This window comes from Glycine soja, chromosome 13 (genome assembly GCF_004193775.1).
Source record: "Glycine soja cultivar W05 chromosome 13, ASM419377v2, whole genome shotgun sequence".
Lineage (NCBI taxonomy): Eukaryota > Viridiplantae > Streptophyta > Magnoliopsida > Fabales > Fabaceae > Glycine > Glycine soja.
The window spans coordinates 22,473,099-22,492,184 of NC_041014.1; the positions used below are offsets into that span (position 1 = coordinate 22,473,099).

The window sequence follows — 19,086 nt, forward strand, 5'->3', positions numbered from 1 at the left end:
ATGCGTCAAAGCAAACATCTAGAATTAGAACTTCATGCATTTTATCTGTTGAGTCTTTGCAAAGGCATTTGGGGGATAGATAGGTAAAATAGACTTGTCATCGTGAGGCATCAGGGGCAAGTAAATGAATAGATGTGGATGGGATAAAATCACCTGAATTGGTAAAAAAAAAAATCATAAACTCTGTCAGTTCCTAACACTATTTTATCTTGAATTTATCTTTTATCTAAATCTTTTATCTTTCTTATCTTTCATCTTTTTCTTTATCTTTTAATTTTATCTTTAATTCTTTTATCTTCTAATTTTATCTTTAAATCTTTTATCTTTTCTTTACCTTATCTTCTATCTTTCTTTATCTTTTATTCTTAAATTCTTATCTCTTGCTTTTAAACTGGGTTTGCATTAATCTAAGTACAAACAAAGTCCCTGTGGATTCGACACTCGAACTTCCGAGAACTTTACTACTTGTGACGATTTGGTATACTTGCCAATGAGTTAACAATTTTTATTTTATTTTATTCTACACGTCAAATGCTTGTTAAGAAATAAAAAAATTAAATATTAATTATATTGAAACTATAAAAAATATTTATTACATAATTTGTTTCCATATTATTCAGTCTCTTAACCTATACACCATCACATAAAAAAATATGCATCCAATCTTTACTATAAAATACATTTTTTAGAAAAAAAGATTATGTATTTGCATGGTAAAGTGCATAATTTTACATTATTATCTAATTAGCTATCATGTATGATATAGTTTTATAATAGTTACTTTAAAAAATTATATTAATTTTAATTTATTATTCGTTGATAATATAAAATTACAATATATAACCATTAAATTCTATATTTTTAACAACTACTTTGTTTTAAAAATATATCTATTTGAGACATGTTTTGAATAATAAAAGATCATGTTTCTAGCATTTATTTAAATGTAAATACCTTTTTCAAGTATATATTTAAATCTTTGTTCACCAAGTTTTGTGATATTACTCATTTTTACTAAACTCAACTCTAATTGGTATATTTATTTGTATATTATAAATTGAAATACAAGATTTATTATTTTTCTCTCCTTACCTCTCAATTACACATTCTAAATATATTTTTTACACTCTTTTTTAGATATATATTTAACAAGTTAATTACCCTTACAACTAGAAAAAAAAACTATTGGTCGATTGCTTAATTTTTGTGTGTACAATGGTGACTATGAGAATAAAACCTAAATTTTTATGCATATTACCCAAACCATTGTTACTAGGTAAACCTTAATAGGTTTTAACCATTTATCTCTTTTACCTTCTTTCATCTCTTTTTTTCTTAAATTGAATTTCAATAATTTTTTAAAATAAAATTCAATAGTTTAAATTAACCTTATACCACAATTCAAATTATTCACTGTAAATGCAAAATATAATTTACACATTCAGGTATATTTATTTATTACAAGTTTAATTGTATATAATATAATTTGTATATTTAAATATATTTATTATAAATTTTAATTTTATAAAATATATTTATCTTGTAAAATACATCTATTTATTAAAATAAAAACTATAACTATTTAAAATAAACATTTATCTTAGTCAATTAAAATAAGCAACAAAATTCTCCTTCCAAATTTATTTTCCATCTTTAGAGTATTTTTATTTTCTGGGACATCAACTGTTTTTCGACTTAATTATTGGTTTTTGCTTGGTTGACTTAATTATTCATGCAATTCCTGTATCTATAAAGTCTTCACATGAAAACTACACTTTTTACATGCTGGACCACTGCACATACAAATTTTAATCTGGGTAGATCTAGTGATTTACATTTTCCAATTGTCTGACGAGACGAAACAGCTCAGCAGAGAGCCACACAGATGAGAATGAGTTAGGAAGAGAAGAACCCCTTCAAGGATCCATGTTTTTTCATTTTTCTTTTTGGACCCACTGTTATCCCATCACTGTCTCTGGAACCAACTTCCACTCCTCCCCACCTTCCCTTTCAATTCACTCCACAATTCATTTTTCCCAAACACACATTCTCACATCCCAAAGTTCCCTCCTTTTTCACTCCAACCACCCCCCACGAAACGAATCCATGAGGAGTTCGGAGTGACCCACGTCACCAGCTTCCGAATCCAACCCCATTCCGCAAAAGGGTACTTTCTTCAACGATGGTGGATAACTCGACGCTAGGGCGCTTCCACCACCAAAGGCTCGACCTTCGCCGCTGGGTCCCCGCGTTCTTCACCTCGCACAAGACCCTCTTGACCTTTCTATGGATCGCCGCCTTCGCCTCCGTTTTTCTGTGGCAGAGGAACATAGCTGGTGGCTTTCTGGTCTACGGAGGAATTCCGGCCAGGCCCATGCCCATGCTCCGCCCCATGGCCTTCAATTTGACGGATTTCGGAGGGGTCGGTGACGGCGTTACTCTCAACACCGAGGCTTTCAAGAGGGCCGTTTCAGCGGTTTCTAAGTTCGGCAAGAAAGGCGGTGCGCAGTTGAATGTGCCTCCCGGACGCTGGCTCACGGCGCCGTTTAATCTAACCAGCCACATGACTCTCTTCCTAGCTGAAGATGCTGTTATACTTGGCATTGATGTCAGTTTTCTATCTTCCCCCCTTTTTTTTATTTTTTTCTTCAACTCAATGCTAATTTTGTGGTGTGTGTACGTGTTTTATTATTTATTATTTAATTGTAATCATGAATGAATACTGAGGAAAGTTTTTAAGGTGGTTTGGACACATACATATAAAGAAGAAAAGCTAGTGAAGAAAGTAGAAGGTATGATTTGTAGTCCCATGAAACTAGAGAGAGAGAGAGAGAGATTAAGGAGGACATCAGAGTAAGTTGTTCAGAGGATCTCACAGTAAATAATTTCTCTGAAAAATTGGTCTTTAACTGAGTCGAATAGCATTGTGTGGTCTATCTAGCCGATCTTACCTAGTGGGATAAGGCCTTTTTTAGTTGTTGTTGTTGTAATCATGGAGGATATGGTTGTTCTTTCTTAGTAACAATTTTGTGGCTCAGTGGAAAGATGGTACATTTTCCTTTCATGCGTAATTGAAATGGAAACTAGGCCCCCAGGAGAGAAATAACTTTTAGTGGAAGAACTAAATCGTTCATAAAGTACAGTGATAAATACTTCTGTACTGTTTCTGTTTTAAATGAAATGGTTTTCTTCATGGACTTTGTTTGTCTGTTCCGTGTGTCAAACAAAAGCAGTCATATGCTACTTGCCTTTGGATAATTTCAGAAACTAAGAGGGGGGCAAACTACCCATAGCAACTAATAAAATGTCTTTGGATAATGCAACTATTACTGTTATGAACTTATGATATGTTGAAGCATGCCTATAGTAGTTAGTCTGAAGTAGTTTCATTCACACATTACCGTAATTATACCATATATATCTTTCTATGTTGGATATCTTATCTTCAGAGTTGAAGTCATAGTGTTCTAACCTGTTTAATGTTCGGAAAGGTAAGTGAATGTTGTATTTGTTAGAGTAGAACTGCAGTATCAATTATAACATTTCTTCAAGGCTAGTTGATTGTAGTTTGGCACTTTGGCCATTGTGACTGCAGTTGTTTCGCACAATTTTTCTTTCTAAAATGATCTCTGACTTTATTGAGATGAAGGAACACTCTGGGTGTGATATGCGATAGAAAAGTACCACTCAAGCTTAAAGGGATTTTTTATCACACAACCATAAGATCTGTAATGTTGTATGGGACTGAGTGTTGGATAGTAAAGAGTCAACAAGAAATTAAACGTCACAAAGATGAGAATGTTACAATGATTGAGTGGTTACACGAGACAGGATAGGATTAAGAATACAATCATTAGAAAGAAAGCTCATGTACCTCCTATTATATAAAAAAATGGTAGAATTTTGTCTTTGATGGTTTAAGCATGCATAGAGAAGACTTGATGAAGGAGCACCAATGAAGAACAGAGATTTAGAGGTAAATGGTTATTGTTGTTTTACAATCTATGTAGCTGACCCTACCTAGTGGAAAAAAGCTAAGTATGTTGCTGTATTTCTGTTTTGGTATGTAAATTTCCTTTGTGGTAGGCATCAAGGTAGTTGAATCAGGATACAGATCATGAATTGGAAAAGCTAATTTCCAAATCATGAATTGCTAGATTCATGACAAATAATAAAACATAACAAGCACACACACATTTGCATTTTGAAGTTAAATAGCTAACAAAGTGTTGTATAAGCTTCAAAACAAACACTTTTGCTGTATAATAACAGCCACAAGGCCAAAAAAAAGTGTCTGTCGGCTACACAGCCACTGCAAAGAGGGGAGGGGACTACCAACAAAGAGCAACTATTATTAGGCTGAACAGGATGCATGGTTACACAAGACAAGATAGGATTAAGAATACAATCATTAGAAAGAAAGCTCACATACCTCCTATCATATAAAAAAATGGTAGAATTTTGTCTTAGATTGTTTAAGCATGCATGGAGAAGACTTGAAGGAGCACCAACGAGGAACAATGATTGAGTGGTTACATAAGCTTCAAAACAAACACTGTTGCTGTATAATAACAGCCACAAGGCCAAAAAAAAGTGGCTGTCTGCTACACACCCACTGCAAAGAGGGGAGGGGACCACCAACAAACAGCAACTAAACAATAGCAACCAACCAGCAATTTAATGTGTCCAGGCAAACAAGGGGACCAGCAGCACAATCCATGTAGAAAAATCACTCCACCAGCTCTTGTTTTCAGGAGACAGGACCACCAGCACCATCACTTGTAGTTAGAAGACATAGGAACAGAGGAAATATCTTTGGGAGGAACAGACGAAAGTAAAAACGTTAATGAAGAATGGACTGATGAATGAGAAATGCTAAAATGTAAATAAAAAGTGAAAACCAGCTTGTGAGCCATAGAGGGTCTAACAGTAGGTGAAAAACCAGCCCATTCCCTTCCTATTCTGCTATTTTTTGGAAGACTAAATAAATAAAATGTTTTCTTAGTGTTTTAAAAGTCAGGTCAAGTATGACCCAATCCATTTTTGGTGTTCGACCCGCTTCGCCAACTGTGGTGCATGTCTCGTGCGGTTCATCTGGAAATTGTGATTCAAGTGATTCATGCCCAAAAACGCAATGCACCATGATTTGTATCAACAGCAACTTGAATTGTATCATATTCATATCACACATTTCATATCACAAATCGTACGATACTAACTACCATGATGGGCATATATTTCAATTTAATATAATAGTTGTGATCAAGCTTGGAGCATGAAGAATAAAAAATACTACATAATTCTTTAAACTGCTACTGAGAGACCAATATGGTAGGATTGGCAAAGAGCACCAAGGACTGAGTTCTTGGTGATCAAATTGATTCTATGAAATAATAGCTAGGTAGGGCTGCTGTTCAGACTATATGCTGTTGTACAAAATGATATTTCCTAATTGAGCTTTAAAGAGTAGAATATTGCTTGATTTATCTTTTTGACAAAAGTTATTGTACCTAGATCATAACAAACTTTGATGTTGTCCAAAGTCAATTTTCTGGCTTGCTGAATTTCTTTATACCAGCCAGATTTCTGTATAATGTATAACCTTTGGAAACATGATATCCATCATAGAATATTCCGGAAGCTAATGTACATCTACATTGTGCACTTGGCACTGAGTGGGAGAATTTGGACAATTAGACTTAATATCTATGACTCTAGTTAATTATCACTGGATTATGTATTCTGCTAAGAGTATGGCTAGCAACACACTCTCTACTATTGGTCTAAATTTATTGGAAACTGCAAAATCGTGTATGAAGTTTGTTGAATGAGAAGTGAGACCCATAAATTATTGTCATTTTCAATAAATTCCAACCAATAATAAAAAGTGTGATCAAAAGAGTATGTTCGAAAGTGTATTGCTAGCATGTAGCTACTTATATTTGTAATTTTATCTTTCTCTTTGATCTATTTCTTTCATTACATATCTCTTCCACTCTCTCATAAGTAAACATTTTACTGACACTATATTTGTCATCTTACGTGATGGCTAACAGGATGAAAAATATTGGCCATTGATGCCTCCATTGCCTTCATATGGGTATGGGAGGGAGCATCCTGGGCCTCGATATGGCAGTTTGATTCATGGTCAACATCTTAAAGATGTTGTGATAACAGGTGAGGATTTTTCATCCTGCTTCCAATGTATGTGAAGGGATACAAAAGTCGTCACTCACTCTTCATGACAGAGGTCTTTACTTAGTATCCAATGTCATTGTCACTTTCAAGTCTTTATCTTGCAGTGCAATCTAATTGTTGCATTTTAAGGAACAAGAAGAAAAATTAGCTTTTAGAGTCACAAAAGGAAAATAATATTGTCCAAACTTGCCTTTATAGTTGACAAGATATATTTTCAAAGCCTTAAGCTTATGTTGAACAACAATTGGTATAGTTCCTTATGGACTATTATTTTGTCAAATTAATTTTTCAAGTGTTTATATCGTTTGAATCAATAATATTTCAATTTTTGTTGAGAAATCAGTTGCTTTAGCATTTGCTAATATTTCCTTGGTGTAATTTAGTTTGGTGAATTGTCTTGCATCCTATACCTCATTAAAGGGAAAAGGCTTAGCATAACATAAGTCTTTCTTTATTCACCTCAATTCTCATGCAACTTGACTTATTATATAAACAACCACCTTGAAGGATAATGCACTACTAGGGAGAAATCTGTGACCAAGATATAAGCAGTGCACTAATTAGGAGGCAATCATTATCAGGATAAGCAATGCTGGCACAGCACAGTTCTTTTTTCTTTTTTTTTTTTAAATCTCCCCTTCCCCCTTGTTCTATGTGATGCTTAAGCTTAATTTACAAATTTATCTGATTTCATCTATTGTCATAACTGACAGGGCATAACGGTACCATAAATGGACAGGGACAAACATGGTGGAAAAAATATCGCCAGAAGCGTCTCAACCACACTAGGGGGCCACTTGTTCAGATCATGTTTTCTAGTGACATTGTGATCACCAATATAACTTTGCGTGACTCTCCTTTCTGGACACTTCATCCATATGACTGCAAAAACATTACAATAAAAGGTGTTACTATATTGGCTCCTGTGTTTGGAGCTCCAAATACTGATGGCATAGATCCTGGCAAGTATCTTCTACTGAATACTAAACTTTATTTCATATCTTAACGTATGGTCTAGAATTTGTTGATTAGGTATATGCCAATTGTTAAGAAAATAAATTTTGGCGATAAGGTGAGGATAGCTTCATCTTGATAGCTAGCAATGACAAATAAACCAACTTGAAGAGATTTAATGTAAAGGAGGTTGCATAGTAGGGGGTTATTATTATGTATGGTGGAACAATGGGTGGAAGCTTAATCCTGTAAATAATTTTATTTTTCTGGCCAACTGAACCATTTCTCAGTATATGTATGGCTGTACGCTAATTGATTCAGTGGGAAAATGATTATACAGGCAGGAATAGGTTAATTTATTCTTTTTCCTTTGTCTTTTTTTTGGGTAAGCTTGTGTGAGGTGTCAGATTTTTGGGAAGTGCTTCAAGCCTGTGAGTGATTAATTATAGAATTTAGTGTTGCATAACTTGTGTGAGATGTTTCTCTGGTGTGCACCTGTTATACTTTAGTTTGGTGAATTATCAGCCTGAGAGGTATCTAAGTTTAACTGGAATTTTCATCTAATTTTATTGTTTGTATGAAGAATTTTAATAAACACTAATTTTTATGGTATGAACAGACTCTTGTGAGGATATGTTGATAGAGGACTGTTACATAAGTGTGGGAGATGATGCAATTGCAATAAAAAGTGGCTGGGATCAGTATGGAATTGCTTATGGAAGGCCTTCCATGAATATAATGATCCGAAACCTTGTTGTTCGCTCTATGGTCAGGTAAATCCCTAACTCAGCCAATTTGTAATTTTCTGAATGCCTTTCAGCATCTTTTTATCTGGGAAAATAATCACTTTCTTTAGGCAGCTTTGTAAAAAAAGGGTTACTTTCCCATAATTTAAGCTTTCCCCAACACACAAGGTAACAACTTTTAGCATGCCTGCATAATTTAAGAGCCTGAGTGTAAATAAATTATTTCTGACTATATAGTGTCATTTATTTCTGACTATGTCTGTACAATGTATAAATACCCAGGAAACATGGGTTTCATGTCTTATCTTGCTTTATCCATCACCTGAATTTTTAACAATACTCTAAGCTATGCAACTCTACACATTTTCAAGGAATACATGTTTGCCGTTATGCCATACCTGATTTGGTTATTATACCACTAGCATGATACCATGTGTAATTTATGCTTTTGTTTGAAACTGTCTTTGGAGACTCTCTTTTCCTTTCAATCTTTAATTAAATATCCTCACTCGTGAGATCTCAATACCATGTGTAATCAACGGCTTTGTCTGACTGATGGCAACTTTTCCAATTGATGGTCCTGGATTTATATAATATTTCTAGTTAAATTTTCTTTGCATAAACCGATCTTAGTTAAATTTTGACAGCTTCATATCAGTTTGTGTCTGTCTGTCTTATCATTTATTGGGGTCTTCATATCTTAAATGATTTTATTTTTATCAAATGGAACAGTGCTGGCATCTCAATAGGCAGTGAGATGTCTGGCGGGGTATCCAACGTCATGGTGGAGAATATTCTTATATGGGATTCTAGGCGTGGTGTGAGGATCAAGACCGCCCGTGGACGAGGAGCATATGTGCGCCAAATAACTTATCGGAATATAACATTTGAGAATGTTCGAGTTGGAATAGTTATGAAGACAGATTACAATGAACACCCTGATGATGGGTATGATCCTATGGCACTCCCAATTCTCAGAGACATAAGCTTTACCACGGTCCATGGCCAAGGAGTTCGTGTGCCAGTACGCATACACGGTAGTGAGGAGATTCCTGTGAGAAATGTGACTTTTCAAGACATGTCAGTTGGTCTAACCTACAAGAAAAAGCATATCTTTCAGTGTGCATTTGTTCAAGGCCGTGTAATAGGTACCATCTATCCTGCTCCCTGTGAGAACCTTGATCGGTACAATGAGCAAGGACAGTTGGTTAAGCATTCTGCGTCCCAGAATGTAACAGATATAGATTATGATATTTGAGGTCATTGTTCCTTTTACTTGGGCCTCAATTTATGTCCGTATTAGATCAATTTTTTTTGTGGAGGTTGGAGAAGTCAAGTCATGCCTTTTTTATTTTATTATGTAATGTCACTTTTCTACTCCATTTTATAGCTTTCTGAAGTGGAGCTGTAAATACAGAAAATTTTCATATGCGTACTTAAGTTTACTAGATTACACAATTGCATAGTGCGTATGCCCTAATGCTTTAGGGGGATTCATTGCAAGCAAGAGAATTACTTTAGCAACACATGAATTTGTCATTAGGAATTCATTTTTCTGCTGAGGAAGATTAGAGCATTCCCAATGACCTCTGAGCGTAATACATGCCTGTGACGTCAATATATTTATAAGAACTGCAAAACCTAGTAATCCAAGTGGTTTAATTGTGTCATCAGGTGAACCTTATAATAGAACCAAATAATGAAAGTTCGGTTGGTAAGCTTAACATTTTCCTATAACTTAACTGCTACAGACCTTCGATTTCAATCCCTGGACCCTATCGCTTTTAAGATCTACTCTCATCCATCTACTATTTCTTCTAAAGTCCATGGTTAATGATTATTTTCACATTCTTCAAAATGTGGAATTTCTTAACTGTTTGAGATATTTTTATACCTGAAGAAGCTGTAGAAACCCTGTAGGGTGGGTATTCCTAAACCACCGCACATTCAATGGTTGTTTCACAGTCAGAGTGTCTGTAACATACTAGTAGTTGTTTATAACCTTAAACTATCAACTTTATGTAAAAATGTAATTTGTCAATCTAACTTTACCCGTTCGATTATCTTAGTTATTTATGTTATTTTTTGTCAAAGGTAAACAACGGTAAAAATATAGTCAAAGGGTTTTTACTTTCATATATTTTTAAAAGTACATTATATTAATTTTAACGTATATAATAAGTTATTAAATAATTTTAGATTAATATAAGATTTTATAAATATGATTTGTATAATAAAAACTTTTAATTTAATAGTGGGTTTTAAGATAAAATCATCTGATAAATAGTTGTTTATGATACGAGAGTTAATATAACTTAGAACTATGTGGTATTTCCTCTTTTTCACCCCAAAAAAATGTGGTGTTTCCTCTAATGTCATAGTTAAATATAATAAATTTACCTGAAGGTCTCCAATATCTGGAAGATATTTCCATGTAGGATGGCCTCTAACTTACCCTGATAATAGTCATGGGAAACATGACAGCAACAACATATTAATAATCTTAGCTTCAGTACAAGATGTACTCAAAACTAAGCTAAAAACAAGACATAAGTCCTCTGAAAGTACAAGTGTCAAAAGCAAAGTATGAAGGTAGTGAAACAGTCATACTCGCTAGACACCAAAGCATTAAAAACAACTGCTATCCTTTATCTAAGGCACCGCTTGGAATAGATAATGTGAACAAAAAATATGGTGAATTCCAAACTTGAGAACACAGCTTCAAACAGCAACTTCACGCTTCAAAACATCAGCAACCAGCACGATAAGCATAGCAACTTGGTGACAGTTTTTCGCATCAGAAACAAAATCTTTTACTGAATCTCTTTTCTTTTTCCTGCTTGTATAGTTGTACCTGTTGTAAATTTTTGTATATACAGCATTCAAAACTTACTCATGTCTACTGTAAAACAATATGGCACAGAATGTTGATAATCTTAATAATAAAGCAAAGATAGTCTCCAGCTAAATCTCCCGTCTAAAACTGCACTTAAATCAGTTTTCCATCTCCAAAGTCTCAAATAAAATGACTGCTTAAAAACTCTACGTTTATTGTGCATTTTCTATTATCATAAATGTTCCACTATCTCATTAAGCTAGAATAATCTCTAGCTCCAATCAATTGATTGCACCGTGAAGACAACCAATGAAAGGAAACCCGTGCTGCAATTAAGAGTGTCTCTTCCTTTGCCTGGGTCACAGCCTCGCAAGTCATTATTTCCAATGTTGCATTTCCTTTGTCATTCTTCTCTCTCCGTCCCTTTCTTTCTCCAAACACTTCCACTGCTCTTTATCAATGATGGATTTTAAGAATTGCTATCGTGGGCAAATATGGGGTGATGGTGAGAAGAGATGCCGCAGCCGATTGCCGAACAACTCATTCCTATGATTCTGACCACGATATTGCGATGCTAAATATGATGAGAATGAATATTTGAAAGAAGGAGAGCAAGAGGAAGTGGGGTGGAAAACGTAATCAACATAAAAATAGTTTCGCAATTCACTTCCACGCATATTCCAGCTTCTGATGTGAAAAACGTAATCAAAGCAAGTTATGTTCCTTCTTTCTTCTTATTCTTTGCGTTTATTGCAAAGAGTAATGCTATCACATTCTGATCTTTATTCTTTAATCCTCCAAATATTCCAGGTTCTTAAAAGGAGGTTTGCTCTGTTTATGCTTCCCCAAAGGTTTTACACTTTTTTATATATATTTTATTATTTGATCTTTAATTCTCTATATATTCCAATATCGAAAAAGATAAACTGAATGAAGGTATGCTCTGCTTATTCTGATACAGAGGGTTTTCATAATTAGTTATATATATAAATTGTTTTGTAAAGTAGGCATATAACTACTCTTATCCATATACGTACTGAACTGTTTTTAATATTTTGGCATTGAGCAGGATTATTGAAGATTTTCCAAACTGACGTAAAAAAAAGATTTCCCAAACTTTTTATGATAATTGCAGAGATTATAACCCGTGCATTTTGTTGGTCCATATAGATAATTGATATTTTGAAAAGTCAAATGAGAGTTTTTCTTGGTTGTTGATTCACCAAATACATAGAACTTTGAATAGCCTCTGCAGCAGTCCAGCTAGCTGTTATCCATGTGGTTCTATTGCCTTCAACTAATTATCAGTTCTTCAGATCTCATGACTATATATTCATATTTTATCAATATTGCTTCCTTGAAAGGGATGATATCTTGAAAAAAGAAACTTCAAGTACACAAGAACTAAGAGCTAAGGATTTTGATAATGAAGATTAAGAGAGACACGTGATAAGGAGGCCACCAACACTTGAATAACTAATTATGATTAGCAGAAGACAAAGACACGGAAGGAAAGCAGTTCAAATGAAAAAATGGGATCCACCAAAGGTAATAATATAACTTCCAATACTCCATTTTGATATTCCTTTTACTAATTGAATTTTCATGACTATAAAATTTTAGAACTCGGTTTAAAATAGGCAACTTGGTACCTTATCACTTTAAAGTCAAGTAATTCCATATGGGGTTTATTATGGAACATAATGTAAAAGTGAAAAGGAAGCACATATTATTTTCTATTCAAGTTGTGGACAAAGTTGTTTCAATCTGCATACAATATTATATCTAATGGGTTATTTATTCACACACTTATTGATATTTTGTAACTGCATAATGGCATAATTGCAGGTTTCTTCCCTGCAATTATAGTTGGTAATTATAGGTTTTGAATTCTTTCTTTTACATATTTTTTCTTCAAGAATTTTAGTGGGTGAGACGAAGTTGATAAATTGTTTTAAATCATTGAAATTTTGTTAGAGAAAACACACAAAAAATTGATGTGTAATTTGATTTGTGTCTGTAAGTGCTTAAATTAGTTTTTCAGTTTGAAAACAAGGTCGAATGATGCTGTGAAATTTTTGCCTTAGTAAAAGAGCAAGGAATTTCCTCATTGCACCCTTCAAACAACTTATAGCTTTTAGATTAGTATGTGTAGATTCTGTATATGGATTGGTCCTCATTTGGTTCTCATTCCTGTATAATTTATACCATCTACTCAAACACGGTTTATATCATTGATTTATTTGTATTGCTGCTATATTTTTCTTCTTCCTCTTTATTCATTTTGATATATAGGTTTTGCACATTTTTCCATGTTTTAGTTGGATATATTGGTTATGCACAGTTTCTTTCACGTTAGAGGATGACTCATGAAATCCATATAGATCTTTGTTGTTTTGCATCTCGGGTATCTCTGAGCCTTATACGAGAACATATACACTAAGATATAATAGATGCTGCCAACATATGTAAGATTTCAAAGGTGAGATTTTTTTTAATTAAAATTACCAGCAATTAAGTTATTTCTTTATGTCACGAAATTGTTTCATTGTTTCACTTGTTTCTTTTTTTCTTTTTTTGTTTTTAATGTAGAAGACAATAAGGTTGCCACTTCTTTTTTCTATTTATTTTTATCACAAAATCCCCCACATGTTATTTGGGAGATCAGCAGACTTTAAAAACTAAATTAAAGAGGATTATTCTGAAGAACAAATCAAGCAAACAGGGTTCTGTTGTTATAGATTTTATTAAGCTAATTGTGTTTGAATATTGTTTCTTTATTTCCCTCTTTGGAATGGAGTGGCTATATTTTGTTGTAGTTGTTCCACATGTACAATGCTTAATCTCTGTTTCAAGTGAAAATATCAGTCCACAACAACAAAGTTCACATCCTTTGGGTTGAAGCAAAGTTCTGTATCACAAGATTTTGTTATCTCTACTTTATTTGGGTAATTGATGTTTAACGTTCATCAACCTTTAATGAATATAAAGTCATATTCATTATTTTTATAAAAATCTGCAGGAAGCAATGGCAAAGTTAATAATATTGTAGTCCCAAAATGCTAGCCTAATTCGATTGCATCATTGATGAGATATATTTTTAAAAAATTACATTTGATTCATTGAGAGTTTTTAAAGGCAGCTATAAAACCATTTTATGATAGTACATCATCAAGGTAGTTCCTGATAGCATGATATGAATGGGAGGGATCATATTGTGCATGAGAGGTTAAACATTGGAGTCTATAAAATTTTAATACTCAAGTTTATGGATTTTATTCGTGTTCTAATTCCTACATGATATGATATGAGATTTTACTTCATATTTAAACTTCAACAAGTCCAAATAATAAAGTGTAATGTAAGTATGATAGGGACTCATTCCGAGAATTGAAGATTAATGGAGTTTAAAAATGCTGATTAGAAACCAGATATTTCTATTAGAAAAAGAACTTTTTCATAACTACTATCACATATCCAATTTTTTACCTTATATTGCCTGACTGGGGCTTGCCAAACCCTAATAGCTGCATAATTTTACATAGGAAAATAACTATTAGACAAAAATGCTAAAATTATCATAGTACCATTTAACAAACATGAGAATCATCATTTCATCCTTTGTTGCCTAGTTATTCGTATTTGTCCCATTCAATTTAATAGCCTTGCTATTTTAATATATATATTTTTTATAAATGGTAAAGAACTTTAGTAATAATTGGAAACCTTACTCCATGCCTTTCTTCGAATGTTGCATTTTCCTGAAAGATATGTTTTTTGGCAGCGTATATTAGAATATCAATTCCAAATTTATACTGCAACATGCTGTTAAAGCATATGGTCAAACACGATTTTATTAAATGATGCCAAGATAACAGCGTTTGGGTTCCTTATAATAAAATTAATATAAATAAACAATAGTTATAAAACCATTTGTTATGTGAAAACAGTCTGATGAACAATTGCAACAAATTTTCATTATAATGAATGGCAAAATATTATATGCTATATTATATATATATATATATATGCGCGCGCGTGCGTGTGAAAAACAAATTATTTTTGCTCAAATACATTGTTGTATATTTTCTTAACTCACTTACATTACCATTCAAATTAAATATGCATATAATGATTTAGTGTGATATTAATTAATGTTTTATAATGATTTGTTATTAGTATTATTTTAAGTGTATATATATATATATATATATATATATATATATATATATAAATTATTTCAGCATCAAACAAAAAAAATTTATTCCGTGCATCGCACTACTTAGTTCGTAAATGAGATTACTTCCATAATTATTAGTTTTAAAAAGGGGGCATATATATTAAAAAGCCACCTATGCAACACTAATCCCTAATACTAAAAGTTAACAAATAACAAAAACATATTTAACACAAATGTGGATTTCTCTTAGCTTGGAATGGGAAACTTCATAACTTTATGGGGGAGAAAAAAAGCCACATACTAGTAGCGTGTTTACACTTTATAGTGTGTATTAATGTATTTCTATTCCTATAATTTTCTATCTCTAGTTGCAATGTGTGTGTAGTACACACTTAACCACCATATCTAAATGTACTTAATCTTGAACTCTTAAACTCTTAAGTGAAATTTCAATTTGAATTTTATAAATGAAAAAAAAATGTAATTTAGAATAGAGATTCCTTAAAAACATTAATTTTTTTGACAAAAATTAATCATGATATAAGTCAATGAATACTTTGTATTAATATATAAATATATAGTAATCCGAAAACTACAGACTTGACTTTACTGCACTCAAAGAGTAAAACTTCCTTGACTCCAAATTATACAGTATAGATTGAGTATTTGGTAATGTAATTGGATGTGACGGAAGCAACTATCTAGTCCTGGGGCTGGTTGTGGGTTCAAGCGAAATTCTGTCCAGTGAATGAGCCTCCAAGGTTTGCAGATTTATGTAATTGTTGGAAAAAACAAGGGTGTTTGGTAACTAGAGAGATGAACATGAATATATCACGTGGATGGAAAGTAGCTGTCCAAAGGATAAACAAACAACAAGTGAACCACTTCCTTAAGACTCAGTCTTCGCCCGTGACACATCCATCAAATGAATAATAATTCTTTTTGATAGCTCATAAGTTATCAAATTCAACACCTCCCTACAAACCACATGTCCCAACCCAACCAACTCCCCCCTTATCTTCTTTTTTTTTTTTTTACTTTAAGCAGACCAACCCCTTACCCACCATATGTCAACCAATAATATTATTTTTACATTAATTTATTACTCTACTTTATTCTTTTTTTAATTTAATGTACTATTATTTTAATTTCAGCAGCTGATTGAATAAGATGTGAATTATTGCAAAATTTTTAAAATTATTTTTTTATTTCTATGGATTAAAAAAATAGTTTTTTTTTTAATTTATGAACTATATTTTTTATTCCTACTGTTCTAACTTTTTATTTTATTTTTTCCAAAAATAAAAAGTAATGCACCAGTATTATCAATGAGCTATATTTCTTCAAAATACAACTAGCTTTCTTTTTTAATAGTAAGCTATGCCTTATAAGAAGCTGTGCGGTCTGCCAGTGTTATTTGCGCGTACCAAACAAACTCTGGAGCACCCCAAAACTCCGCGTTACACACACGGATGTTTTTGCTCTCGATTTCCATTTGTTTAGGTTTTCATTGGTATTATTATATTTCATCATTCTTTTTCTCTGTATTGATTTTTAAAAGGTAGCTAATTAGCTATCAACTTTTTGTCTCCTGGCCTCTGCAATTTTTAAAGATACTGTGAAAAGCTGTTAAATTAAGTTTTTTTTAGAATAAATAAGTTAATTGACCTGATTCAATCTCTAAAAGTTAGTTGAAAAAGTGAAGTTTGTCTCTCACTTATATATTCTAATGTGAAATTACTTTTAACCAATGTGAGACTTAAATTATTTTCAACAGTTTTAACTAGTAATATTATAACTAATTAGGAATATTTTTTAATAAAACTTTAAAATAATAATTATCAATCTATGACTTGAAAGCCTTTTTATAAGGTGAAATTGACAATAACGATTTATGGGTATATGCTATTCATTGATGTTTGTATTCCATTGACTTTTTAGTTTTTCATAAGTAATTTTTTCGGAAAAAAATCTTGTTAGAGACATTATGGGACATAAAATATGTAAACAACTCTTTCAATATAACCTTGATTTACAACTTGAGCGATTAATTCTTATTGTTTCAACCAAATTCCGTGATTTTATATTCCTTTGATTAAAAATACTAATCATGCCTCCAATTCTTGGAAACTAATACTACATTTGTCTATTTCTTTAGGTGTTTAAGGCTATTGAATATGAATTAAAAAATATTTAGTAGAACTAAAAATTATTATATTTGAACTAAATTAATACGTTGATGTTTGATACTTGCACCAGCGGTGAATATTAAATACGAGTATATCTGAGATTAATTAAACTTAGAAATTCTAAAACATTAATTTTTTGAGAGGAATAAAAAGTTAAAACATCAAAAGAAATGAGATGTGATAGTATATCGCAATTGGAAGCATGTTAACAAAAACATAATATGGAGAATTGGTAATGCAAATTGTTTTGAATGTTTTTTTAAAACAGTGTATTGATACTTACAACTACCCAGATCAGTCCAAAATAATTAGATTTGAATTTCGTTTTCAGAAAAACTTGAATCCCTTTTGATATCATATTTTAGTTTATGTTAAATTATAATTTTGATCTTTTTTTAATTTTTGTTTTTTTCTTTTTTATTTTCTACAATTTTAATATCCAAATTATAGAAAAAATATTTAATCAAGTTCAAAATTATGATTTCCTTCATGTAATAAATATTTTTTTATAAATTATTTTTTAACAAAAACTATCTATAATTTTTTAACTCATACGTTGGTTAAATAAAAAGAAAACTTCATTCTATTAATAATCGTACAAACTTGAATAAAAATATTAGAATTTAAATAATAATAATGATAATAGAAATAAATTTAATTAAGTTTGTAGTCTCCCATTTTTTTTTTCAAATTTTAAGTTTTAGTACCTCAAACTTTGTTGACAACTTTTAGTTTGTCATTAATTTTTTATCAGCATTTTTAGTCCCCTTAAATAATTTTATCTTTTTTAATCTCTCATTTACTTTTTTATTGCTTAAAATTAGTTCTTGATTTTTCTATTTGTAGTCTTTCGTTAATTTTATATTTGTGGCTAACTTTCAACCATAAAAGTAAATAAAAGACTTAAAATGAATAATTTTTCATAAAAAGATTAAGATGTTGGCAGAAAATTAATGGAGGATTAAAAATGATAAAAAAAATTAGAATTTTAAAAAATTGAGATTAGAAATTTAATTAATTAATAATAATACCAATAATAATTTGTTGTAATTGCAATATACTCAGTGCGTAGTTAGTAGAGCTGTAGTATTTCGTTATTACAATTATATCACTTTATATTATTATCATCAAAATTAAAGGATGTTACCTTTTTTTAAAAGTATGTTAATTTCTTTTTAATTATCATGAATAGTTTTTTTATATATTTAAGTCGGAAGAAAATAGTGTCTTAATCACAAATTCACAATGGTTAGTATTAGTTAGTCGGAAGACAATTTTTTTTTCTGTAAAAAAGCTCAAGAGTCATGATTATTAATAATTTACTTAATTCCTATTATAATTATCATCTTACATTATTTTATACTTACTAATAAAAACTAACAAATAAATGAAAAAAGTTATAAAATTAATTTTATCATCATTAATTTATTTATTTTTTAATTCATATTATTAATTTGATAAGAGATATAAGTATAAAAAATAATTAATATTATATAAAAATAAAAATAATAATTATTTTAAAACCATTTTTTTTTGACAAAACTATATTTTTCATTCTCTTAGTTGTTTTCAAATTTTGGTTGTCTTCCAATTATATTAAATAGCATAGATGTGATCGTTAAGCCTAAATTTTAGAAATCACAATTACGTTACGTTGACAACACTAATATATACATGATAATTATTATCTTTTGTTAGTGTGAAGGTCTAAATCAAAGTTAAAGAGAACTAAAAAGACAAAAATATAATTTTATCATTATTTATTTATTTATTACAAGAAGGGGGAAGTATATATTGTAGTACTTAATAAATTGAAGTCACAGGGTTTGTTCATGTGAGCTGGTTCACAATGTGAGAAAACAATAAAGTATCCACATTAATGGCACTGACCAACAGAGTCTTGAAAGGAAGCGAACCACGCAATTGCTTGCGGTGCGCATACAACAAAACTTTGCCGCTTCCCTTTACCCAACGCAAACAACA

The 19,086-nt window shown here is 31.4% G+C and overlaps 1 protein-coding gene and 1 long non-coding RNA gene across 3 annotated transcripts; both read left to right on the forward strand.

Moving 5' to 3' along the window:
• The first annotated feature begins 1,810 nt into the window (after positions 1 to 1,810).
• On the forward strand, positions 1,811 to 9,424 carry LOC114382098 (probable polygalacturonase). The gene is made up of 5 exons (XM_028341333.1): positions 1,811 to 2,608; positions 6,057 to 6,177; positions 6,912 to 7,160; positions 7,772 to 7,925; positions 8,631 to 9,424. Exons 1-5 carry the CDS (start codon positions 2,183 to 2,185, stop codon positions 9,154 to 9,156), a joined length of 1,476 nt encoding a protein of 491 aa, XP_028197134.1. The 5' UTR covers positions 1,811 to 2,182; the 3' UTR covers positions 9,157 to 9,424.
• Positions 9,425 to 10,526: 1,102 nt separating this feature from the next.
• LOC114382109 lies at positions 10,527 to 13,625 on the forward strand. Of its 2 annotated transcripts, none has more exons than XR_003660182.1 (3): positions 10,527 to 11,448; positions 11,545 to 11,585; positions 12,099 to 13,625. It is a non-coding gene; the product is annotated as an uncharacterized LOC114382109 (long non-coding RNA). The 2 variants fall into 2 exon arrangements; XR_003660181.1 differs by having other exon boundaries at positions 10,527 to 11,435.
• The last annotated feature ends 5,461 nt before the right edge of the window (positions 13,626 to 19,086 follow it).